General features: G+C 44.5%; 11 protein-coding genes and 1 non-coding gene across 12 annotated transcripts; 5 read left to right on the top strand and 7 right to left on the bottom strand.

The window, feature by feature from the left end:
- The first annotated feature begins 725 nt into the window (after positions 1-725).
- Positions 726-796, top strand: LALA0_S01e13168r. The gene has a single exon. It is a non-coding gene; the product is annotated as a tRNA-Gly (tRNA).
- Positions 797-1,214: 418 nt separating this feature from the next.
- On the top strand, positions 1,215-1,598 carry COX13 (LALA0S01e13146g1_1; the record flags this gene model as incomplete). The annotated part of the gene is made up of 1 exon (XM_022774707.1): positions 1,215-1,598. One exon carries the CDS (start codon positions 1,215-1,217, stop codon positions 1,596-1,598), a length of 384 nt encoding a protein of 127 aa, XP_022626778.1.
- Positions 1,599-2,069: 471 nt separating this feature from the next.
- On the bottom strand, positions 2,070-3,500 carry CDC55 (LALA0S01e13124g1_1; the record flags this gene model as incomplete). The annotated part of the gene is made up of 1 exon (XM_022774706.1): positions 2,070-3,500. The coding sequence occupies one exon, from the start codon at positions 3,498-3,500 to the stop codon at positions 2,070-2,072; it is 1,431 nt and encodes a 476-aa protein (XP_022626777.1).
- Positions 3,501-4,584: 1,084 nt separating this feature from the next.
- RPS26A (LALA0S01e13102g1_1) lies at positions 4,585-4,947 on the bottom strand (the record flags this gene model as incomplete). Its single annotated transcript, XM_022774705.1, has 1 exon — positions 4,585-4,947. One exon carries the CDS (start codon positions 4,945-4,947, stop codon positions 4,585-4,587), a length of 363 nt encoding a protein of 120 aa, XP_022626776.1.
- Positions 4,948-6,112: 1,165 nt separating this feature from the next.
- Positions 6,113-6,601, bottom strand: COX4 (LALA0S01e13080g1_1; the record flags this gene model as incomplete). Its single annotated transcript, XM_022774704.1, has 1 exon — positions 6,113-6,601. The coding sequence occupies one exon, from the start codon at positions 6,599-6,601 to the stop codon at positions 6,113-6,115; it is 489 nt and encodes a 162-aa protein (XP_022626775.1).
- Positions 6,602-7,298: 697 nt separating this feature from the next.
- TPN1 (LALA0S01e13058g1_1) lies at positions 7,299-8,996 on the bottom strand (the record flags this gene model as incomplete). Its single annotated transcript, XM_022774703.1, has 1 exon — positions 7,299-8,996. The coding sequence occupies one exon, from the start codon at positions 8,994-8,996 to the stop codon at positions 7,299-7,301; it is 1,698 nt and encodes a 565-aa protein (XP_022626774.1).
- A 398-nt stretch (positions 8,997-9,394) lies between these two features.
- LALA0_S01e13036g (LALA0S01e13036g1_1) lies at positions 9,395-10,495 on the bottom strand (the record flags this gene model as incomplete). The annotated part of the gene is made up of 1 exon (XM_022774702.1): positions 9,395-10,495. The coding sequence occupies one exon, from the start codon at positions 10,493-10,495 to the stop codon at positions 9,395-9,397; it is 1,101 nt and encodes a 366-aa protein (XP_022626773.1).
- Positions 10,496-10,893: 398 nt separating this feature from the next.
- STR3 (LALA0S01e13014g1_1) lies at positions 10,894-12,276 on the bottom strand (the record flags this gene model as incomplete). Its single annotated transcript, XM_022774701.1, has 1 exon — positions 10,894-12,276. One exon carries the CDS (start codon positions 12,274-12,276, stop codon positions 10,894-10,896), a length of 1,383 nt encoding a protein of 460 aa, XP_022626772.1.
- A 2,420-nt stretch (positions 12,277-14,696) lies between these two features.
- Positions 14,697-17,525, top strand: LALA0_S01e12992g (LALA0S01e12992g1_1; the record flags this gene model as incomplete). Its single annotated transcript, XM_022774700.1, has 1 exon — positions 14,697-17,525. The coding sequence occupies one exon, from the start codon at positions 14,697-14,699 to the stop codon at positions 17,523-17,525; it is 2,829 nt and encodes a 942-aa protein (XP_022626771.1).
- A 533-nt stretch (positions 17,526-18,058) lies between these two features.
- On the top strand, positions 18,059-19,351 carry COM2 (LALA0S01e12970g1_1; the record flags this gene model as incomplete). The annotated part of the gene is made up of 1 exon (XM_022774699.1): positions 18,059-19,351. One exon carries the CDS (start codon positions 18,059-18,061, stop codon positions 19,349-19,351), a length of 1,293 nt encoding a protein of 430 aa, XP_022626770.1.
- A 194-nt stretch (positions 19,352-19,545) lies between these two features.
- MND1 (LALA0S01e12948g1_1) lies at positions 19,546-20,287 on the bottom strand (the record flags this gene model as incomplete). The annotated part of the gene is made up of 2 exons (XM_022774697.1): positions 19,546-20,217; positions 20,285-20,287. The coding sequence occupies 2 exons, from the start codon at positions 20,285-20,287 to the stop codon at positions 19,546-19,548; spliced, it is 675 nt and encodes a 224-aa protein (XP_022626769.1).
- A 1,423-nt stretch (positions 20,288-21,710) lies between these two features.
- GTS1 (LALA0S01e12926g1_1) lies at positions 21,711-22,793 on the top strand (the record flags this gene model as incomplete). The annotated part of the gene is made up of 1 exon (XM_022774696.1): positions 21,711-22,793. The coding sequence occupies one exon, from the start codon at positions 21,711-21,713 to the stop codon at positions 22,791-22,793; it is 1,083 nt and encodes a 360-aa protein (XP_022626768.1).
- Positions 22,794-22,862: the final 69 nt, after the last annotated feature.

Here is a 22,862-nt window from a genome sequence, read left to right as displayed (position 1 = left end):
GAACCTCATGTTAAAAACCACATCAAAAGCAGCCAACATTAGAACAACAGAAAGGTGAGCCATCACACCAAACCTTGCTAAGAAAATACCGAAGGTCGACGAAGGGAGGGATGCATCGACCGTTTTTATGACGCACCGATGTTTCATGTTAAAAATCGAATCAAAAGAAAAATGGGCAATATCAAAGCGAAGACAGGGGACTATCGAGTAACGTTTCAGGGACCAGCGTGTGAGGCTTTGCATTGCGTAGCGATCAAATCAGCTCAGATTAGCTGCGAGGGCTTTCTGTTTCACGACGCAATATGTGACGCAATAAGTGTTACACCTCAAATGTTGGTTCATGGAGCAATGTCTGGGTGGATTCTGGTGCTCGAATGATGATATTTCAAACTATACGCTGTTTAATAGCGCTGGAATTCGTATATTCTGTATGTTGCACCAGCAAGACGGTAACAGTTTCAAGTGTCAGTAAATTAATGAGACAAAGCAGTGAAATGACGTTAGGGAATTTAAAGGATAACGAGAAACGAGATAGCGAGGCCAATTTGACAAGTTTAAATCCAAAGTATTGTCAAGCTCAGAACCAGAATTCCACCTCGCGTACCCAGCTCTTTGCACTGGTGCTCAAACCCCACCCAAAGAATCCATACATTAAGTAGTCGAACCTATCACATGACAGCCCCTTACACTATGGCCATATCTGCATCACCACTTCATCAAAACGAGCGCAAGTGGTTTAGTGGTAAAATCCAACGTTGCCATCGTTGGGCCCCCGGTTCGATTCCGGGCTTGCGCATTTTTTTTTTTTGAAAACTACCTCTGAGAAAAAATAGAACAAAATTTGAAGATACGCCGCAAAATGCGACTACTCTCAACGCTTATTTCAGCATGTTTCACAGCCGATAGTGTCTTCATAGAACCCCGAATCCTTCTATTTCTTGTCATCCCAGATTTGACCAATCAAATCACTCGAAATCTCAACGAGGTCACATGACTCGTGTCAGCAGACCATACTCGTATTTTGTCACATGGTACGGAGAAAATTTTAAAGCTTTAATCGGCCTAATTTGATAATTTCGAACCCGAGGGACTCCATCATACGAGAAGTATAGCAATCTCTAAACCATCAATAAGAGGCTAAAGCGTCGAGTTTGACTAGTTCTTGTTAGTGAATTTGTTCTCTGCTCTCTCATATCTACAAATTGATACCAAAAATGCTAAGACAGGCTATAAGAAGGGCCTCCACCCTTCCACCACACGCACTAAAACCAGCTTTTGGTCCTGGCGACCAACTAGCGGCCAAGGCGTTCAAAGAAACTGCTGAAAACACGCACCATCATGCCAAAGAAACCTCCGGCCTGTGGCTGAAAATTTCCTTCTTCGTTGCCGCTCCTGCCATTGCCTTGGCTGCTGTGAACACTTATTTCGTGGAAGCAGCACACGCTGAGCATCGCAAACATTTGGAGCACGTCCCAGATTCCGAATGGCCTAAAAACTATGATTATCAAAACATCAGAACCAAGCCCTTTTTCTGGGGTGACGGTGACAAGACTTTGTTCTGGAATCCAGTCGTGAACAGACACATCGGTGACGAGTAAATTGGATCATAAATCTCGTCCTCAAAGAAAAACAGTAATATTGTGGTGAAAAGTCCCATTCAAGGACAGCCCCCTATTCATCTCCCACAAACCCATACATGCACATCATCATGAAACTCGTTTTTTAGTGTCACAATAGTGCCAACACTTCAACCCGGTCCTGAAATCTACCTATATTTAGTCAAAAGAATTGGACTCACCCCTAGTTATGTTTCGCGCGGCAACGTATAGCGGCCTTTCCTTTTATATTTATACATATGTGTAAAAACCCGTCATATTCATCGAAAACCAATAGAGGTTAGTTCCACTCCTCCTTTAGAGGTATATTGATTTCAATGCTAATGTCTAATGAATGATGCATGCAAGACAAGGTTTTACCGCGTCTGTGAAGGTATTTATTAAATTTGGAAATTTTATACAGACTCACACACGTCAGTGACTTCAGATAATAAAGTTGTACATCTCCCCGAATTATAATGCTGAAAATATGAATAGATTATTCGTAGCCGCAATCGCTACACTGTTTTCCCTTGGATGCCACGAGAAATGCAAAATAGACTTCTTGAAATCAATATCATCACCCCATTGCTTGTTGCGCGCGCTTTGCTGCTCCAGCGAGCCTAGCTTCTTGGATTTGAAAGCTGTCTTGTCGGCTTGAAGCACGATCTCCTTCATTGGCGGCGATTTGCTGGACTTGGCCCCAACCACATCTGGGTATATCATAAATGTGTTATTATAGGAACCAGTCATCAAACTTGAACTGTTGCCGCTAAAATTGACTTCGAATTTGTCAAAAATTGCGTCATTCTCATAAGTGTCACTTAGTCGATCCTTTAGCTGATCTTGAATATTGATCGTCTTCACAGGCTTGCTGTCCATATTCACATCCCATATCTTCACCGTCAAGTAATCTCTAGATGCAATATAACGACCGTCGGGACTAAACTTCACGTCTGATATGGATGACGTGATTTCTGTGAAAAAGTTGTGGTTTATGGGGTCCAAATACTCCTCAAAAGTCTTGGCACGATAGTCACATAAAGCATTTTGCCGCATATCGGCCAATTTAATGGTTCCTTTCGAAGACGAATACATGAACAAATTGCAATGGTAGGGATGAAATTCAGCGCTTGTAATGACTTCTGTCAACTCTTCCATATTGGCGGGTTTGATATCGACAATATTGAATGACTGGTCCGGTATATCCAAGTTCCAAAGGTTGATTCTCAAATCATCCGCGCTTACGAACGTTTCTTGGTCCGAATTTATCGATATTGAATTGATGTGATATGTGTGTGCGTTGCTGTAGATTTTCTTGGGTGCTGCAGCAATGATTTTGTCGTGCTGAGAAAGTTTAGGAAGCTTGAGCGCCGAAAGTGAGAGCACGGCTTTGGCACTGCCGTTACCGTGATGCTGTAGATGCCGGCTCTTGGCGCTCGAGCCTCCTGAACCAGAACCCGCGCCGTATGCACCTTCACTGAGGTTATTGTCACTGACGAGTTTTATGTTCTTCTCGTAAACTTTCCAAAGTTTGATGGTTTTGTCGTTGGTAGACAGCAGAAAATGAGATTGGTTTGTAGGACGACACCATTTGATCTGGTTGATTTTCTCTTCGATTTCCAGCGACTTGAGGTAGTCAAATTCTGCATCGTGCGATTGGAACTCCGTGAGGAACTTATATTCGCAGTGTTTGCTGTTATTGCGCTCGAACAACACCACACGGCCACCCCTATCACCCGTGGCGAGAAAATCACCGGTATGGTCGAATTCCACTGCTGTTATGATATCTGCTTCTGTGACCACAATATCGGCTTTGTCCCCAAAACATTGGCTAAATTTGAAGTCGTAGCTGCTATTAGCGTCTGAAGCAGACGATTTTGCACTGTCTGATGTGCCCGGCATCGTCTTATGAAAAGGTGTGCCAGGTTTTATATTTTTTTTCTTGAGAATTTCTAAGTAAGGGTTTTTTAACGCTTCTTCCGTTTCCAACAGCGAACGAATACCGTTTGGATTGACGGCAAATGTATGGTTCAGACCACTGTACAAACGCCAAGCTCCGTGCACTACTTCAGAGCAGAAAAAAGAAACCCTTTCTGTCACAATCACACCCTATTTCTGCCGGAAAATAAGGTTCAAAACTCCAAAATAGAACCTATTTCTCCCTCGAATCTCAACAACGTAATTCGCCCGTTTTTGGCTCGTTCGAAAGCTGATTTTTCCGCTGTTAAAACCTTTGAAGCCGCTTGTCTGCCAACGGTGCTGATTCAAACAGCTTACAATGATCCCAGTTCTTCGAGCGCCTTTAAACCTGTGTTTTCTCCGTCTATGAGATGGAATTACAGGTTACAATTTGACTTGTATAAAGGCATAACAATCTTTTTTTGATCAAATTTAAGGCCAGTTAGGGCCAGAGAGAAATTTAAGGGGTCGGCCCTTAGGAATTTCTTATATAAAAAAATTTTTCGAGATGCGAGTATAAATAGGGACGAAGTTGAAGAGCTGAGAAGACGAGATGACAGTGAAGAAAAGTAGGGATAACAAGAGCTGAGATTGAACAGTTTTAGTGTAGATTCAAAACAATTGGAGTGTGGGCGAGTAGATTTGGTAGTGTCCATGATTCTCATGAATTGTAGATCCTGTTAGAAGGAAAAAAAAGGTTTTTTTCTTGTTTTGATGGCATGTACTTCTTGTTATATGGGGATAATGAACCAAAAGGTTTGCTGTTGGTATGGGGAAACGTTTCAGTCTTGATTTCTGACAGGTTTATGGACCAAAACTTGAGTTTAAAAAGAGGAGGACGACGCATTCGTGTTTGGTGATCTCAAATTAGACAATTTCTCTAGGATGAAGGCTTAGGACGCTTATTCTAAGTTGAGATTCACACACAACCTCACTGTCTTACCCCTCTGCCACTGATTATGATGATACTAACTTGTCGTCTTGAAATATACAAATTTTGTAGCTAATACAGGCGTCACGCCTACGCTTAAGCAGCAACCTTCTTGGCAGCGTCAGCTGGAGAGACTCTGTTTTCTCTGTTGAATCTTGGTCTCTGAGGAGGAGTTCTGATTCTTCTGTTCTCTCTGGATCTGACTCTGACGATTCTGGCGTGGATAGCGCACGAGACACAGTAGTGCAACTTGTTGTAGATCTTAGGCAAAGCGTACTCGGAGTACACAGAAGCCTCGGACAAGTCTCTGACGGCGGCGGCCTCGACAATGTTTCTGATGGTCATTCTCTTGATGGCCTTGTCCTTAGGAACGCACTTGGAACAGTTGACACATCTGACTGGCTTGACGTGACCTCTGCCCTTCTTGTTTCTACCGTTGGAAGCTCTCTTCTTTGGCATACTGCAGATGAAAAAAGATTGGTTGTTAGTAAAGGCGCACTTTGATTCCAAGAGGGAGAGTGCAAAGACACAAACTAAACACCATGTGTGCAAAGCACTATGCGCTCTTATTTCATTTTGAAAGTTTTGGTTTGAAAAGCCCACAAACTATTGTTCATGTGTATTGAATCTCATCGATCCCACTGCAAAGGGTACATTTCAACTTTTCATCAACCGTGAAGTTCCCGTAAGAAGCCCCTCAAAACTGTCTCTTCACCTTCTGTTTGGTCTGCTTCTCTTGTTCCTCTAGTCCGATGTATATGGTCACATACTTGTTTAGTTTATTCCTGGTTTCTTTGGAAGGATGTAACTGTAGCTAAAATGCTAGCTTTGTTATATCAATTTACCAATCCCTGGAAAACTTTTGGTAGTGAGCAACAAGTGTCCTGAGCCCAAGCCTCCAGAGGGAGGCCTGCCTAGCCAGGCTCTCTCTTCCCCACAGAACAAGCTTCCTAGGCCGAAAGAACACAGGGCTCCTTCCTGGGACCTCCAGCCTAGACCGTGGCTAGGCTGGACTGGACTGGGCGGACCGCTAGCTGGGCAAAGAGTAAAGATCCTGACTGCATGTTCGTGATGTGCGATGACTCTTTTTCTGTCACAGTCCAACGCACAATTGAATTTATTTTCAACCGGTCACGTTTTAATCCATAGCTCAACAAACATCTTCTAATGGTGTACGGGTGCATTAAACAGTCACAACCTGGGCGCGAATGGTCCAATGTTAGCGTTTCTAATGCCTCGAGCCACGAAACGAACACACTACATTTCTCATGAAATGGATGCGGAACTAGAGATATGAGAGTTGTCGGACGAATTTCTGTACCGCTTCTTTTCAATACCGTTGTCGTATCCATACATATTACCTTTTTTATTGTGGACTTAAATAAATGTCTGTAGTTAAAACGAAAAGTGAATATTTTATGCTGTAGCCCGCTTTGCAGCGGTGCTTCCCCTCCCATATCGTTGATATTAACCTCAAACCTCTGGATGGCATGCCGGGGGTGGCATGATGCGTTCGACGTGGGGTCGTGGCAGGTTTTCGATGTTCATTTTCGAGTGGCATTCGACGTGCACTGCGAATTGATGACACACTCAAAAAAACCAAAATATAAAGTTTCCTGGCGCTTCAATGGTGGTGGTCGTCGTCGGTCTGGACACCCACAGCGTTCACTTTGTACACAGAACCGCATTCCCAACATCTGGCAACGTTGTTCACGGTGGGTTTGAGCCACATGATAGTGTGGGAGCCAGCTGGGGAGCCGGTGCAGCCAACGTAACGGTAGTCGTCGTAGGTGTCGACCACAATAGGGTTTTCCATGGTACCGATTCTGGATGCGTCTAGGGGCTTGGTGTCGAAAATGTCAATACCTTCTAATTTACCCAAAAGTTCCAATCTGGCCAAACCTGTGGCCTGTTCTAGTTCGGTAGGGACTTCGCCTTCCTTTGCACCGGGGCCGACCAAGGTGGATGCACCATCGACCTCCGATAGCTTTGTGGCGGTCTTGGTGACCTGCTTTTGCAGCAAGGTCCTCTGAGACGAGAACGCTCTTGTGCTAGGACCCATAAATCTTGTGGTAGGGCCCATGAATCTCATGGTTTGGCGTAAGGACAACATTTTGTTCTGCGAAAAAGCTCGTTGGTTAGTAAGCCGACCTGGGAGAGAGTTTGTGTGGCGGCGAATTCAGAGGTCCAATTGGTATCATCTCTTACACTAAAAGTTCGAAACTGATAATAAGACTGGTCGAATAATAAAAAAACAACAAAAAAGGCCCCAAAATCTGCTTCTTATAACCCAATGACACACACCGGACATTAAAACAGCCGCATTTCAAGTTTCTGAAGCTGCAAATCAACTGAAAATTCACATCTAAACCATTCTTCCGTTTTTAATGTCATTTTTCAACTCAAACTCTAAATTTCAATCCAGAAGTAACAATCTCAAGCGGAACTGGGCGTCTTCCCAACAGAACCCTGACTCACTCACACGAACACATTTTATCACATACTATTCACCACTTCAAAATAGCTTGATGTAGCCTCAGTTTTGGAAGCAGTTTGAACGTCAAACTCAACTGGTTAGCTAGCTATCTTGTATTTCCTATGAATTTCAAATTTTTTTGGCTAATTGTCGATCGATATATATCGGGCATTACACAAGGTATACATTATCAACGGTCTCGTCTAAGAAAAATTAGGCCAGTTGAGAATCTGGCAATATGGTTGGTCGCTAGTCATGTGACTGGTACTCGCGATGGTGTCATGTGATTTCCTTCCGAGTACATTCAATGTTAAGCGTTAAGACAAACAAGTATTCAACGACCGTATTTGCGTAGCTCGAGATATCTCAAACCAGGGTATACGATGCCGGAAAATCCCATACTTAGCCACATACCCAAGTCGCCGCCGTAATCGCCGATTTTCCGTGCAATGGGACCAATCCAATAAGCCTGGGCCATCCCAAGCACAACACCTACAACACCGACCAAAAACGAAAATGTGGCAGCGTACCCATGCGTCAAAACATCCTGGTTGTTCCACATGTCCCAGTTGTATCGAATACAGCTGTTCGTTTTTGTGTTCGTGTATAGTGATCTCTTGGCCTTGAGGTCCCGTAGGTTTATCTGGGGCGACGCACCACTACGACCACCACTTCCACTACCGTTGGTGTCATCTTCTGGATCTTGACGATGTGGTGGGAACTCCTTGGTATATAGATCCAAGAAATGAGCCCGGAAAATGACGTTTTCCTCCAGCAGGATGATGAAGTATATGCTGATCCAGTAGCCGACCATTGGCAAAAAATTGCCCAGTATATCGCTAAAATGATTTCTGCCCGCCAAAGCACAAATCAGGTAAAAAATTGTGCATGCTATAGCCCAGATCCAACGTGGGACCCGGGCCATGTGGATGCTGGAAAGCTGCAGCGAAAAGGCGGCCGAGTATGTGTTGATGATATTATTCGAGATCAAACTCAGAAGCAAGACCACCACGCAGAATTTGCCAAATCCATGCCAGCGCTCGAAACCAGCAAGCAAAAGACCGCCCATCCCGTAAGTCTTGTAGGCGGCTGCCCATGGCGAATACGACATTGCACATGAGGCCAATATAAGACCCAAGACTCCGACAAATGTCGTGGGTAGTAGCGTGCCGAAAAACGTCAGGAGAAAAACTTTGTGAGAAGCAGTGTTCTCAGGGAACAGGATATAATAGTCAGCGGTGATCGAGCCCCAAGTCGAAGTGATGCTGTAGCAAAGTGAGAAGAAGGATAACCAGTTGCCCTTTACGGTGAGCGGACTTAAATCGTCGTTTTTAAAGGTGTCCAATAAATAGTATTTGTCGCTGGAGGAGATGTACAGCAGAAGAAAACACGTTAGCACGGGCACGGACAAAAAGGTTTCCACTTTTAAAACTTGTTTGATGCCGAAAATGGCTACTAAAAATGAAAGGACTGTGACGATCACGATTCCAACCCAAACAGGAATTTTCCCGTCAGAAACCGCCGCCAGCATTTGTCCGCCCACCACACAGTTCACAATACTCCACCCCATGACACCTATGATCGACACCAAAGCCACAAACTTGACAAAATACCAACCGAAAAGATACCGTGCTGTGACCATCTGTCTGCAGCCTGATTGTGGTCCCATGGTCGAACAGTAAGCTGCCACTCCACACCCGATTGCCATTGAGATAATACCACTGACCAAAGACTGGTGGAATGTCAACTCAAACAATAACGGGCCCAGGAAAAACGACGACATTGATGATAGACCGCCAGCTGCACTCAGCCAAAGGCCGGCGACACTCAGAAACTGTTTCGAAGTACCTCTTTCATACGGTGGGATTCTCTGGATACCACGAACTTCAACACCAAGCGAATCCAATTTCCGGGATACCTGTCTCGTCTTCAGCAAAACTTTCGAGAAGAAAGTCGATTTAACTGGTTTTTCTCGTTCGACTTCGCCAAGACTCAGAGTTTCGATTTTTTCAGATCTTTTCTTCGCGGCCATCGCGAAACAAACAAGTAGAAATTAGCCACAGATTTGAGATACGAATAGATACGTTAGTAAAACTTAGACGTTGGTAAACTTGGACTGTAGTTGACAACTTTCTTTACTATCAAGATAGATAGGTAGATAGATAGATAGCTCATCTCAGTATTACAATTGACAAGTTGTAATTAAAGGTTCGATCACTTTCTAATTTCGTGTCATTTAAGACTAGTGTCACTGTCATCAAGTGCTTCGAGCACGCGTTTTGGTACTGATGACAGCATTCGATGGGATTCATTTGTGTAATGGTTGATTTTTGTCGACTAAATCGCCCGCAGTGTTTTGTGTGTTGAAAGTATGGAATGTTTCGGTTTATTTGGACTATCAAACTCGAAGATAATCATCCACACCTTGAATTATGGAAAACACGCATTTAGTGCCTTGCTTAAAGCATATTCGCAGCTTTGGTAAAAGTTATCCTCAGTGGCACTCCCAATGTGGGGAGTTATGGTAGCACATTCATCGTTTTCCAATAACCAGTTTTCGACTTCTGGCTCGTGGTAGAATACGTCAGTTCCAAAGTGTCTGATACTGTTATTAACAATAGCCTTCGAAATCGCATCCTGCTCGATGATGGCGCCTCTGCCAATGTTAACCAATATCAGATCTTTGCAACAGAAGCTCAAGAATTTATCGTTTATCAAGTGTTTAGTTTCTGATGAGCCGGGCAGTGCGATCACAATTGCGGTAAACTGGTAAAGCTGGGGATATATTGAAGAATCGAGTTTGTGGAAGGTCCAAGGAACGCTGTTATCGCGGCTTCTCTTGGCGTAATGGACTTCCATTCCTAGACCATGTTGAAGCTTGTAAGCGATCTGCTTCCCAATACCACCCAGACCAAGAATAAGGGCTTTCTGTCCTCTTGGCGACCTGATCTCTACCCTTTTCGTGGCATGACCGAATGTAAACTTGGAACTGTTAAACTTAACGCCAGCAGCAACTTGTCTAGAGTGTAACGTATTGCCGGTGCTACGCAAACACGCCTGAGAAAACGAGAATTTACGGAACCCTTCCAACACATGCCACATGGCGCAGTTTGCAACTTCGTCACTCACCACCCCGGGTCTTGGCTCCTCGTTAGCCTCTGTTGACTGATCCTCGTCGTTGTAGTTGTGCACCTCAATGCCGTGTTCTTTGGTCGCTTCAAGATCAATGCCGTCTACTCCACGAGAGCACAGCACTACGCATTGTAAACTTTGTCTGGGAAACCTTTGATCCTCGAGTAATTGTCGTGTTAGACCTCCAATCGGACCAAAAGCGGGAAATCCACCGTAAATGACAGACAAAGGCTTACTCGAGGTGTTAAACGTTTTTTGCAAGTATTCTAGAAACGCCTCTGAATTGCTAGAGCACAAGTCATAGTGTTCCACTTGAAACTTCTCTTGAATGGTGCTGTTGTAGATTTTCGATGAAAAGGCTGGAGCAGTGATAAATAAAATACCAGGCTTTACTGTCATGGCTGTGAGAAGCAAGTGGTACACGGGCGTGGAACTTTAAAAGAATCTCCACGAACAATAACGATGCGGGCTAAACCTAAATACAAGTATGTACAGCATTAAAGTTGGAAAGGCAATGTTGACGGCGTGAAAGCTCTCATTAGGCGATACAGTTGAAATACTGGGTCATTACGATCTTTTTTCGTAGAGAACGCTCGATCATTATCGTAGCGCCAAGATCTCGAGAGTCATAAATCGAGCCGTTCGGTCGAGATAAGATCAATGATGCCGCTTTATGGGAGAAATGGTAAGTAAAAAATGATTGTTGTTAGGTCTATGAACAGTAGGTACAATGTTGTTATTGATGTTGTAGATGCGAGGTCAAGTGCCGGTAAAAAATGCATTGTTTTGACGTTTCGTCACAACTTGGCACGGCCTGTGATTATGGATTGGCGTCTCACAACGCCATTCTGCCCAAAAAACTCATCATAGATGTTTGGAAGGTCGCCATGGCCAATGGTGTTTGGTGCCAAGTTTCCGTTGAGCTTGTTGTAAAGAGTTCTACCCTCATCTCTCACTTCGATGATGTCAGCATCCACCATAGCTTCAAGTAGATCGTTTTGTAGGTCAGCGACGTTTTCAACACCACAACACAGTCTGACAATATCCTCAGGAAATTCACGTTCTTCACGTAAGGCAGGATCAATCGCAGCGTGTGACATTTTCCCCGGCATAGAGATGAGCGAGTTCACACAACCGAAGGATACTGTGACGGACCAGATTTTGAGTTTGCGCGATGAAACCAGACGCCTGGAGTGTTCGAAAGAACCTGTCTCGAATGACAATAGTGCGCCTGGCCCGGCGTTGTAGGATTTGTGTAGTTCGAATTGCGGGTGCGATTTCAGCCCCACGTACCGTGTCACTGTTCGGTCTTTTGGGTTTCTTTTGTGAAATCCGCATGAACTCTCGAGCCAGTGCGCAAGAACCATGGCGTTATGTTGCTGTTGATACATTCTGACGCCCAGGGTCTTGAGTCCTCTTATTAGAAGCCATGAGTCGAACGGCGAAAGACCGCAACCTGTGGAGTTGATCACAAAATATATGTCCCCAGCAAGCTTCTCATTCTTGGTAATAATAACACCCGCCATGATGTCGTGGTGACCGTTTAGATATTTGGTGGCAGACTCGTAGACGACGTCGCAGCCAAAATGAAGCGGATTGCAAAGCATGCCGCTCATCATAGTGTTGTCGATGGCGATAATACAGTCCTGGTTGGCCTGTTTGATAAACCGAGCCAACCGAGGCAAATCTGCAACTTTGAGTAGCGGATTCGTTGGTGACTCCAGGAGCACGCAGTCGACGCGTGGCTGTTGTTTGAACACGCTCACAAATGACTCATAATCAGTGGTGTCAACATGCAAAACCCGCGCATGGTCGCGAACCCCTAAATGTGTTAGTAGACGCTGGGTTCCGCCGTATAGATCATCGCCAGCGATGATCGTGGGCACCGAGGTTGTATTTTTCAGTACGAGACCCCGCAAAATCATGTCGAGTGCCGTCATTCCGCTGCTTACGGCAAGCACCTGTGAGCTGTTGACGTCGTACAGTTTTGCAAGCTGATGTTGCACGACCGTCCGTGTGGGGTTTCCAGAACGCGTGTAGTCGTATGCTTGAGAGGCATCGTCTTCGAGTGATCCCACTTTGAAAGTCGTCGATTGATAGATTGGAGGCACACTGGATCCGTGTTGGTCGTTGTGTTGCAGAACAGACACCAGTTTCGTGGTGAGAGCCTGATTTCCCATTTTTTTCAATTGAAACAGATGTGATGTGATGTGATGAAATGAGATTGGACTTTGCTTGGAAAGGGAAACTTGCTAAGCTGGTGTTCACAACTTTCAGGTGTTCTTATAGCTCTGTTGGTATGAGTATTTTTAGCGAACAACTTAAGCTTGTTGATCAAAAAAACTCACTGTTTCACACGCGCATATGACAACTTCAGTAACTGTGGTGGTTTTCAGTAAAGAAGATAGTGAACGCAGTCGGTGAAGCCAAGTAATACTATCGTGACCGCTCTTCTGGGGTTAAGAGGATCCTTCTTACTCTTCAACCGGTGTTAAAATTGATCAATTTAAGGGCATCGATAGGGTGTCGGTGTTATCGATAAGTTAACTTCAATATTTGAAGGTGTGGCGCGCAATGTGGAGTAGGTGAATCATGTGATCTTAGTAGCTGTGGCGTCTTGGCAAAAAGAGAAATATTGATCACGTGGTAGTATCACGTGCCACATTTGAACACTATGAACGATTTGATCTCGGCGGCTAGCAGAACTGAAAAGTATGGAGTTTGAATTGGTAAGGGGATCGCAAAGCGTGCAATGTTAACAGAAGCGCGTCATCTATCTGTGAGAAATGCTGCTTCTTTTGTGTTTGTTCGATCTTGAAAGCTCTTTCACCTGCAGTTTTGTAAAATGCCAATCCAAAAATCATCGCAGCACCCATCTTTTGTCGCGCAAAGGACCAGGTATCAGGATGATCAGTTGTTTGAATGTGACGAGAGGGATCAATTCCATAGAATGGAGACGTCTTTATCTGTTCAGTGGAGAGAGAGAAAGTGAATGCCACAAGTGAATTTCCGTGAACTGTTAGTCTTTATAAGAATGAAGCAAGATATTTTGAAAATGAACTTGTTCGTGTATAGTGATGTTCAAATGGAAAACTCCGGGAAGTTAAGACAATGGTGGAGGCCTTTCTATCGAAATAGCAGTCTTTAACAGAAGAAAAGTTTACGTTTGACGTAAATGGCCGTGAGTAGATGCGAGATCATTCATAACTTCAAGAGTCCAGGCATAATCACCTCATCCCTACGTGAAAGTGACGATGTTTTTATTTCAGATATGAGATCCACCACGGACTTTTTGTCGACAAAGACCTGCATTCAATCCTAAGCAAAATCACATATACACACATCTATCAATCCTGGGAACGCACTAAATGATGTCGACAACATCAAGGTTATATATAGGCCACGGCACAAGCGAAGAAAGCCGCTAAGAAGGCTTCACGTGTTTTACCTCTCGCACATAGTTACCTGAGTGCGAATTCAACCGCGCTCGCTCTCCACGAGACTCGATTCCTGGCATTACCAAGAGATTCCGAAGTGGGAAGCCTCGGGCCTCCTGGTTCCATGGCAACAAAGACCGTTAAAAGCTGAATTTCGAAAACGATCCGACCTGTGGTGAAATGATTTTAGGAGGTAAGAAGAAGCTATTTGGTGTGAGAGTGCTTCTATTTTTGAGATAAACGAGCTAACGTTCGTGTGTTGGCTGTTTCATGAGCTGGATTTGTGATCCGTCCCTTCCCACTTCTACTTTTTGGATCATTCTACACGTATCGTGTTTATTTGACTTTTGATTGCGGACATCGATCAAACGTGGTATGGCGTCGGTGAAAACTTGGTGCATATTTGAACCTCATGTTTCTCCATATATCTCAGTAATAGGCTCTGTTTAGCTATTGTTACGGACCCACAACCACTGTGCAAACGCCAAAAAAAAAGCTGGTCACGTGTCGAAGCATCTCAACGACATACATTATATAAGTCGCTGATTCTTAACCAAAATGAGGTCTCTTATTTGGAACTGTGTTAACTATCTTTACAATCGAGTCACGAATCTTGATACCGTGTTCTTCTTCGGACATCTTATTTTTCACAAACTGCTTGCTCTGTCCTCTATCTCGTCTCGTCTTTTTGACACTACCCAGTAAAGCTGAAAAATACGAAGGGTGTGCTAAATAAGCCAAGTACAGAGGAAACCAACAAAAAGATGTGGAAATTCCACTTTACCTTCTCAAACTCGCCTGCTTAATGACGAATTTGGAGCTCAGGAAAAGTCTAAGCGTTCCTTTTCTATCGATGACCGAATTGCAAGCATCTTTATTGCAATTGTCATAATCACAGTTATCAACAATAAAAAAGTACCAAAAAAACCTCTTTATCCGCTACATTCGACAAGTTCCCTCGCGATGGGGAAACTATATATAGTTTCGAGCTATGTCGAGTGTCAAGGTCTCACCAATGTGTTGTGACGTTCGAGCCTCCCGTATAAGGGTATCTGCAGAAACTCTTTGTTACTATTATAAGGCCATCGAGTGATTAACATCAACAGAACAACCGCTACTTCAACCTTGTTTTTAGAGCTCTCAGCAGCGTTGGGGACGCTCCAATGTCATCGCAGATCATACCTATCAAGGATCAGGCAGCTCTGGTTCTTGAAGATGGTAAAATATACAAGATTCAGCATCGTAGACAGAGAAAAATTCTGAGCTGCGTTGCATGTCATAAGAGAAAGATCAAGTGCACGAGGGAAACGCCAAGTTGTTCTATATGTCTCAAAAAGGGTATTGAATGCCATTATTTCCTCAATGATCGTATCTCTCGTGGTGGCAACACTACTGCCGAAAACGGGTCTGGTGGTTCCGACGCTGTCCTCATACTAGAGGCTCCGTCCAGCGATGACCCTATAGAGAAGAAGAAACAACTTCTCATGGCGATCGAGAAAGCTAAAACTTTGGCTAATGACGAAAAAACCTTATTAGATATGAAAAGAAGACAGAAGAAGGACGTGAGTGGTAGCAAAAGACAACCTGGTGAATTTGGCAAGCCGGTTTTCGCGGAATCTAAGACATCCGTTCTTCATAGCCTAATGGATGCGGACGCCGCGGGCATCAAAAATTTCGAAAATAACCTTACCGGCAAAGCAAGCACGGAGTCACCTATGTCTAATCTCTCAAATCAAGACCGTTTACGCCTCAACTTTGGTAGAGATCTAAACTTCTGTCTGCCGCCACGAGAAAGGGCTTATGAACTTTTCGAAACATATCACACCACCGTGCATCCAATCATCCCGCTGATCAATATCCTTAAGTTTTCCAGAGGCCTCGAAGCATTTTGGCTAGAATTTGATCGCGGTGAACCAGCAGACACCGAATTTCTGCTGATCCTGCTTCCCGTACTTTACGCTGCATCCAAATCTCAGTTTCATCAGTTCAACGATAACGATGAACTTTTCAGGGAAATGACCTCATTTTTCGAAGCTGCTAATGTTTTGTATGCACTGTATGATTTCCCGAACACTTTCAACATCAACATGATAACCGGATCTGTTTTGATCAACTCCGTCATCGAAAACCCCAGCATAACCATGGTGGCTCAGTTGTCACGGCTTGCGCAAAAAACATTGCTTACACGCGATCCTGCCAGTTATCATGGAATAGTAGATCCGGATATAATTCAATCACGACGCATCCTTTTTTGGCAGATTTTTCAGCTGGATACAATGACCTCGTTATACAACAACTTACCACCACTCATTAAATTGGATGATTTTGACACTGTAAGGCCTGCTGAGGTAGTGAATGGAGAACTAAATCCCAATCTATGTCTGCTGAATGCAAAACACAGATTTGTCATATTGCTCAATGAACTGTGTTCGCTCACTAATAGAGGCACGTTTCAAGGCCTGAAAGAGCGGATTGTCGATCTCCATGTTTGTTGTATGGGCAGCGCTTTATCTCTGCGTAATAATGGCAAACAGGTGGGACAGCAAACATCCAATGAAGCCAAATTTGTTGATTGGGCAGTGTTCATGCTGAATACGTTTGCGGACCGAGCCTGTCTGCTACTTCATCTAAACATTATCAAGGCGTCTCTCCCGATGCTTATGAAAAGAAGACGACTATGGAAGCAAGAAGAGGTGGTGCGACATGGGAATTTCTCGGACCCTATTTCAGAAAGCGGCTACGGCAAGAACTTTTTGACCATACAAGCGATCTTAAATGACAGTGGTAACTTAACATTGGATCACACTCTGGGGGAAGGATTGGATGGATTAACAAATACAGGACTTGTGTACAATTATGAGGATCTCACCAACAACCTTGTGCCTGCCTCGCTTCACTACTTGGACGAATTTTTAAAATACCATACGGACGATTCATTCTCATGTTATAACTGGGAGCTTCTGGTGGGTAATATGCCTATTAATGCGATTACATTTGCCATCAAAACTCTAGCATTGGACCTTAATCGCGCTCAGCAGATGGATCAAATCTTGATTTTACAACATGATTTAAGATATATTCTGCTTTCGAAAGCAATTCCAGTGGCAGAGATGAAAGTGGACCCCAAGACCGCGGTGTGCAAAAACTGCTTTCAACTCATTAAGCTTCTGTTCAAACTTATTATTACCAAGCATGGGAATTACCTGGAACAGAAGAGCAAGGCCCAGATAGATACTTCCAAGCTATTTCACAGCAAATACGATATTGGAAATTCTACTTTGACGAACGGACGTCCTGGTGTCGTTCCACAGCCGAGCGTGGGGTCGATGAGCGGCTCCGCAGCTTCTTCTGGGACGTCACAACCTTCCAACACAGGGGATATGGACTTTAATCGGGACGCGAATCGAATTTTGAGCATAACAAGCATTACAGATGGAGAGGACTTTTTGGGCGATGGGTTTTCATTTTCGGGTAATCTTATCTACAACAACAACTCACTCGACACTTCCTACACAACGTCGTGCGCGCAAATCGCGCCTCGCACCATGCGAGCGTTGGCAACAACACCTCATAGCCAGCCGATGTACCGTTCGTTTGACGACATCGGTTTTGTTGGTTCTCAGGCTTCTGCAATGGATTCAGGCTTACCAATGAATACCGTTTACACGACGAATTCGTTCGCCCGCGACGTTGCCAACGAACCGACGCCAATGACGGTACCAACTCCGCAAGAAACTTCTGTAGAACCCATTATGGCCCCGGGTTTAGCCCACCCAGGTGGCTTGTACGGCATGGTAGCTTCCCCAGAGGGCAAAAGTACGTCTGTTGAACCACAGCAGGGAATGGAGTGGATACGTCAAGAGGTGGAGCGGTACATTCTACTGCTAAACCGCGACAGGGGTCAAATGGACACAATCGGGACTGGAGATGAGTATTACCGGGAATTCGAAAATGCCCTTTTGGAAATCATATGTGGGATTCTCAGCTGCTGACTTTTTTTCATTGCGACTTGCACGATGACAGCCAGGGACGTCTTGGCTCATGAGTATATACAAGGTTTAGAATTTTTCACTAATGACATGAAAGACTAAAGTCAAAGGGGAACTATATGTGCGACAGTAATTGAGAAGGGAAGTGTTTACAAGTCTTGTGGGTTGGCGTCGCTCTTCCCGTGGTGACGATTTCGGTAAAGAATCTGACATTGGACAGGGCACATGATGAGTACAGGCCAATTACCCAAAGTATTTGTGAGTACTTAGCATTTGAGTACATAACCGGGTAATCTTTTACTTAGTCGCGTGATTTATAATTACGTAATTTTTTAAACATTCACGTGACTGTGTCATCTGACTTGTGAGATATATGCTCAGCCTATATATGGCCTCAGTAATTATACTCGAGATATAAACCGATAGTTAAGCTGCAAGGGCATCAAACTTCCACAGCAACACACATTCTTAAAGCTAGGCGTATCATCGCTACTGGGTGGTTTGAAGTTAAACTGAGGCCGTCAATTTGACGCGCAATGTCGATTTACCAAGGTTATCGCACAATGTCCAGCGACACTTTGGTCGGGTTGCACGGTAACAACAGCAAAGTTGACTTGGACACGCCCACGACGAATGGAGACAGCATGTTCAATTTGCAATTGGTGCAGAATCCGAAAACAGGGAGCTCAATTGCAAACAATTTGACTGGAAACACATTGCAGACGTCTTCGAAATCGGTGGAACCGGAACGGCAGGCACTAACAGAGTCGAGTTTTCTGGAGGACATGCTTTATAGTGGAAATTCCGTCAAGGAAGAACTGCAGGCTTATAAAGACACCTTAAGACCGCGGGAGCCGGCAAGCTCGCTTTTTCAAATCCAAGAAAACCGCCGACTGTCCATTTCGGAGTATCACAGCGCAAAACCCGTGTATTACTACGAATACGAATTTTTCGAAAAAGGCTTGGCAGTAGGTCAGGGTGCAGAAGGAGAGGAAGATGAGGAAGATGAAGATGAAGAGGACGAGGATGACGAAAAAATCATGGTTACCGACGATGAGGGTCCAGAATTGTTTCAATTCTCGCCCCGCCGACAGGGTCGCAAGGATTCCGTTTTCAGCGATTATGGTGACGAAATGGCCATGAACGTACCGGAAACCACTGTCCTGGGGTCAGTTGTGGCTCCACAACAGCCTTTTACTTTGGAAGACGACAATGGCCCGGGTTCAATTCGTCTTTCAAGCAGCGACGGCCAGTACAAGAAGAAAGTCAGGGACTACTTCAAAATCAATTTCTTCGCAGGCGAAAGAAGGGTTACCGAAGCATTGGTAAATCCGCAACTTCTCGGCGGCGGTCCGCAACCGTCTCTGAAGAAAAAATACTTCTGGAGTCGAAAACGCACGGTTCCTATTTCCGCTCGGTCTCATCATCTCGACGATGGCGGCCCCGTCGTGAATCCTTCCAAGTTGCACACTTCCGGTAGCCTGGAGAATCACTATAGCCTGGCAAGTTCTGGCACAACGCTTGGGAGCTCAGAAAACTCACAAAGTCCACCAGAGTTGAGCGTAGAAGCTGGACTTGTCAAAAAAAAGCGACTTGGGATTCCCAAGACTCGTGGACGAAAACCTTCCCCAATTCTGGACTCCTCAAAGCATTTCGCATGCGAATTTTGCGATAGACGATTTAAACGGCAAGAACACTTGAAGAGGCATGTTCGGTCATTGCACATGGGTGAAAAACCGTTTGGATGTCACATCTGCGGTAAAAAATTTAGCAGAAGTGATAATCTCAATCAGCACGTCAAGACCCATCAGGAAGGAGAGTCCTCATGACGATACAGCGAAGAACGTATGTTCCATTCATGATACAAAAACCCTCGTTTAATCACAGACGTTTCAAAAGTTTTCCAAATTAGCAATCTGAACGGTAGGCTCCCTTGTGTATCGAACGAAACACAATTTGAACCTCTCCGATCTATAAACTAGCTTTCAATGCCATGCTCAAATAATTTTAATATCTGCTCACATCACACAGAGGGAAGATCGGAAAACTCTAGAAACTCTTCAGGAATACCCAACTCGTTTTTTAAATCGCTCAGGTTCACCAGAAAACGTCTAGAAAGGAAACCAGTCAGTAATTCCAAATTATCAGTCACCGATTCGAGTTTTCGGAGTTTAGGTTGCAACGCTTCGGTTCTCGATTTCATTTGGGACTTGTCCCAGGTGGTTTCGAGCATTTTATCGCGTTCAGCACGTAGATTTTTCACCTGAGCAGTCAGAGATTCTAGCGTTTCAAGCTGCTCTCTCCGAGAAAATGTTGCTCCATCGATCTGATAGACCTCCGTCCTAAGACTTTCTGCATTTTTCTGAAGTACTCTTTTACTCTGTAGCACCTCATTTTCGGAGGCTTCGATTCGAGAATTCAACGAGCGCATCTCCAATTGTGTTTTCATGATAATTTGATTCTTAAAACACCAATAAATGTTAGTACTGCCGCATTTTTCCATCGATATGATTCCATCTTCCTCGATCATTTCTTGGATCAGTCCTTTCACCAACATGGGCGATACACCGCTACATTTTTTGGGTATGAGTTTCTCCAGCTCTTTGATGTTATACACAGAGTGCTGGTCTTGAAAGAATCTCAAAATGCTAGCCTTCTTTTGAGCTGTCGTTATCGTTGCTTTCCCCTTTGGCGGCTAATTTCGGACTTTGAAGTCAGTAAAAGGCGCTATGTAAACGCTTATTATTTGGATATGTGCATACCATGATATATAAATTATTCGAAACAAGTGTAGGTATTCTCTCCTTGGTGACGTTACGCTGTTGTTTGGCTCTTGAAAGATGTCAGTAAGAGGCTGGGATTGAATATTATTGATGTTTGGATATACAATGAACCAGATCGTAACAATGGAAATCATCAAAAACCGGAGGTAAGATCGAGAGAGAATCGGTAGCAGTCTATTCGAGAGCATGATATGTTGACATATCATTTAGACTTCAGTTTTAGGTGCGGTTCTAAGAAAGAACTCGAGCTTTTGGCTTGACATCTAAGTGAATTACTGTGCCATTTTTTTCAACAACCCAAGAGGCTTAGAGGGACTCGAGAGGAGTAGTTTGGGCTAGATAATTCTTCTCAAAACCCATACTCACTAGAACGCCATGCTTCTCACTGTTGACCCGAAGGTATGTTTGGTAATCAATCGAGAAGACTTTGCTTAAGATGGGTAGATTGGATATCAAATAGAGACGAAAAAGACAAGGCAAGAAAAATGTCTTCTAGTTTGATTCCTGTGTAGAGTTGAGTGCTCCTTAGGAGACGCCCGTCCCTATACCCAGGGAGAAGACACTAAAGAATGCGTCACTCGCGTGATCGGCGACACACATGAAAGATAGTGATTTTCCAGCGCTTAGCGTCACCGGTCACATTCCAGTGTCGCCAAATGTCACAGCTGTCTTTTGAACAGACCTATGACCGCGAAGATCAAGCCCGATGGCATTTTCAGCGGGTCTGGCAAGATTTGATATTCCTGCTGTGCTACCTTTTTCTGGCGTCTCTGGAGATACAAACCTAAAACGAAACTCAAAAAAACGCTCGCCCGCCTCAACGCTCGGCAAAAGGCTGGGTTTAGATTTCAAAACAGTCCCAAGTTTCTCGTGAAAAACCAACCTTCTATATCGACTGCACATTTCAAACCTTACAAATTATCCGAGGAAAAAGCACCAAGTGTGGACATCTGCCTCAAATTCAACGCCAAAGCGCTCCGTCAAAAAAAACCCCCGTGAAAGAACTCTAAACACAAGAATTGTTTTCATGATTGTGAACAGCAGGGTTCAAGTCTCCAAGTTTCATAAAATCGCAAGTCCAGTTGTTAAACGATCAAAGTAAGTCGAAAACATAAAACCTAAAAAAAAAAAAAATGTCCACCAAATCAAGCTAGCCTAGCTTCCACGAATTTCTAACCAGTAGATATTAATCAAAGCCTTACATTCGTGCTTTTAAAGCTGCTGATGGATTGAGTCACTTCTCTCTTCTTGACATCATGGTCACGTGAACAAAAGTTTCAATAGATTGATTGACATACAAAGCTCCAAGCCAAGTTTCTTGATTCGACCAAGAACCAGAGAATTTAAAGGCTTTAGAGGTACTTAGACCTGCTTATCGATTCAATTGTTACTCAGAACTACAACAATGGCGTATAAAGGTTCCAAAGCGGTCGAGAGAGAGCTCGTTAGCATTCTCAACTCGCCGCAAAATTTAAATAAATGTGGTGAGTGCGGAGCAGCATTTCCTTCGTGGTGTTCGGTAAGCTTGGGTGTTTTCCTTTGTGGAAGATGTGCCTCTGTGCACAGAAAAGTGCTGGGCGGACGCGATGATAGCTCATATTCAGACGTGAGGTCGCTCACAATGGATCGGTGGTCAAATGCGGATTTGGACGACCTTAGCCACACGGGTGGTAACAAGCGAAACAAGCAGCTATGGAACGCGGTAAACGAGCATTTCCCCTTTGATGGAGATGAGGACAAATCTGCCGTGGAGAGGTTTATTCGAGACAAATACGTCTTGCGCAAATTTCGCAGGGACAGCAATGGCTATACTTCGGACAACGAAACCAGAAGGTCCAATTCTAGGTCCAGGTCTGGGACCTCTAGAAGTGGCTCCAGCCAAAAAAGCTATAGTAACAGGCCTTCTACGCAGTCTACTGCTCCTGCAAAAGCCAGCAACCCGGCGCTGCCAAAAAGGCCTGCTTCGCACGCTGGACCACGAAATGCTGTTTTCGACGGCCTGGAAAATTCCATGACGGGAGTGCAATCCTCTGCAACGTTCAACAACACCAACAACTACGCACAACAGTATATGGATCCTACTACAGGCGTCATTTACGTGAGCCAACCTCAGCAACAGCAGGCTCAACAGCAGGCTCAACAGCAGGCTCAACAGCAGGCTCAACAGCAGGCTCTCTACCAACAGCAATTGCAGCAACAGGCGCTGTACGAACAGCAGGCTCTCCAACAGCAACAGATGCTTCTCCAACAGCAGCAACTACAATCCCAAGCAGACAAAAATGCTTTACTTTCGCTATACCAACGCCCGGACCTTTACAGCAGTGCTGTCGAGATCAATCCCTCACACCCGCAGTACCAGCAGCTTCTGCAAATGCAGCAGCAGCAGCAGCAGCAACAACAACAACTACAACTACAGCTACAACTCCAACAGCAACAGCAACAGCAACAGCAACAGCAGGGCGTACCGGGATACTACTACGGGGTATAGATCATACCAGGTCCCTCTTTCTCAAACACACGGTTGATGTCTCAAGCACATACATTCTCTTTGCAGAGG

This window comes from Lachancea lanzarotensis, scaffold LALA0S01 (genome assembly GCF_000938715.1).
Source record: "Lachancea lanzarotensis genome assembly LALA0, scaffold LALA0S01, whole genome shotgun sequence".
Lineage (NCBI taxonomy): Eukaryota > Fungi > Ascomycota > Saccharomycetes > Saccharomycetales > Saccharomycetaceae > Lachancea > Lachancea lanzarotensis.
Note: the sequence above shows the minus strand (reverse complement) of the source record. Positions and strands in the feature narration are given on the sequence as shown.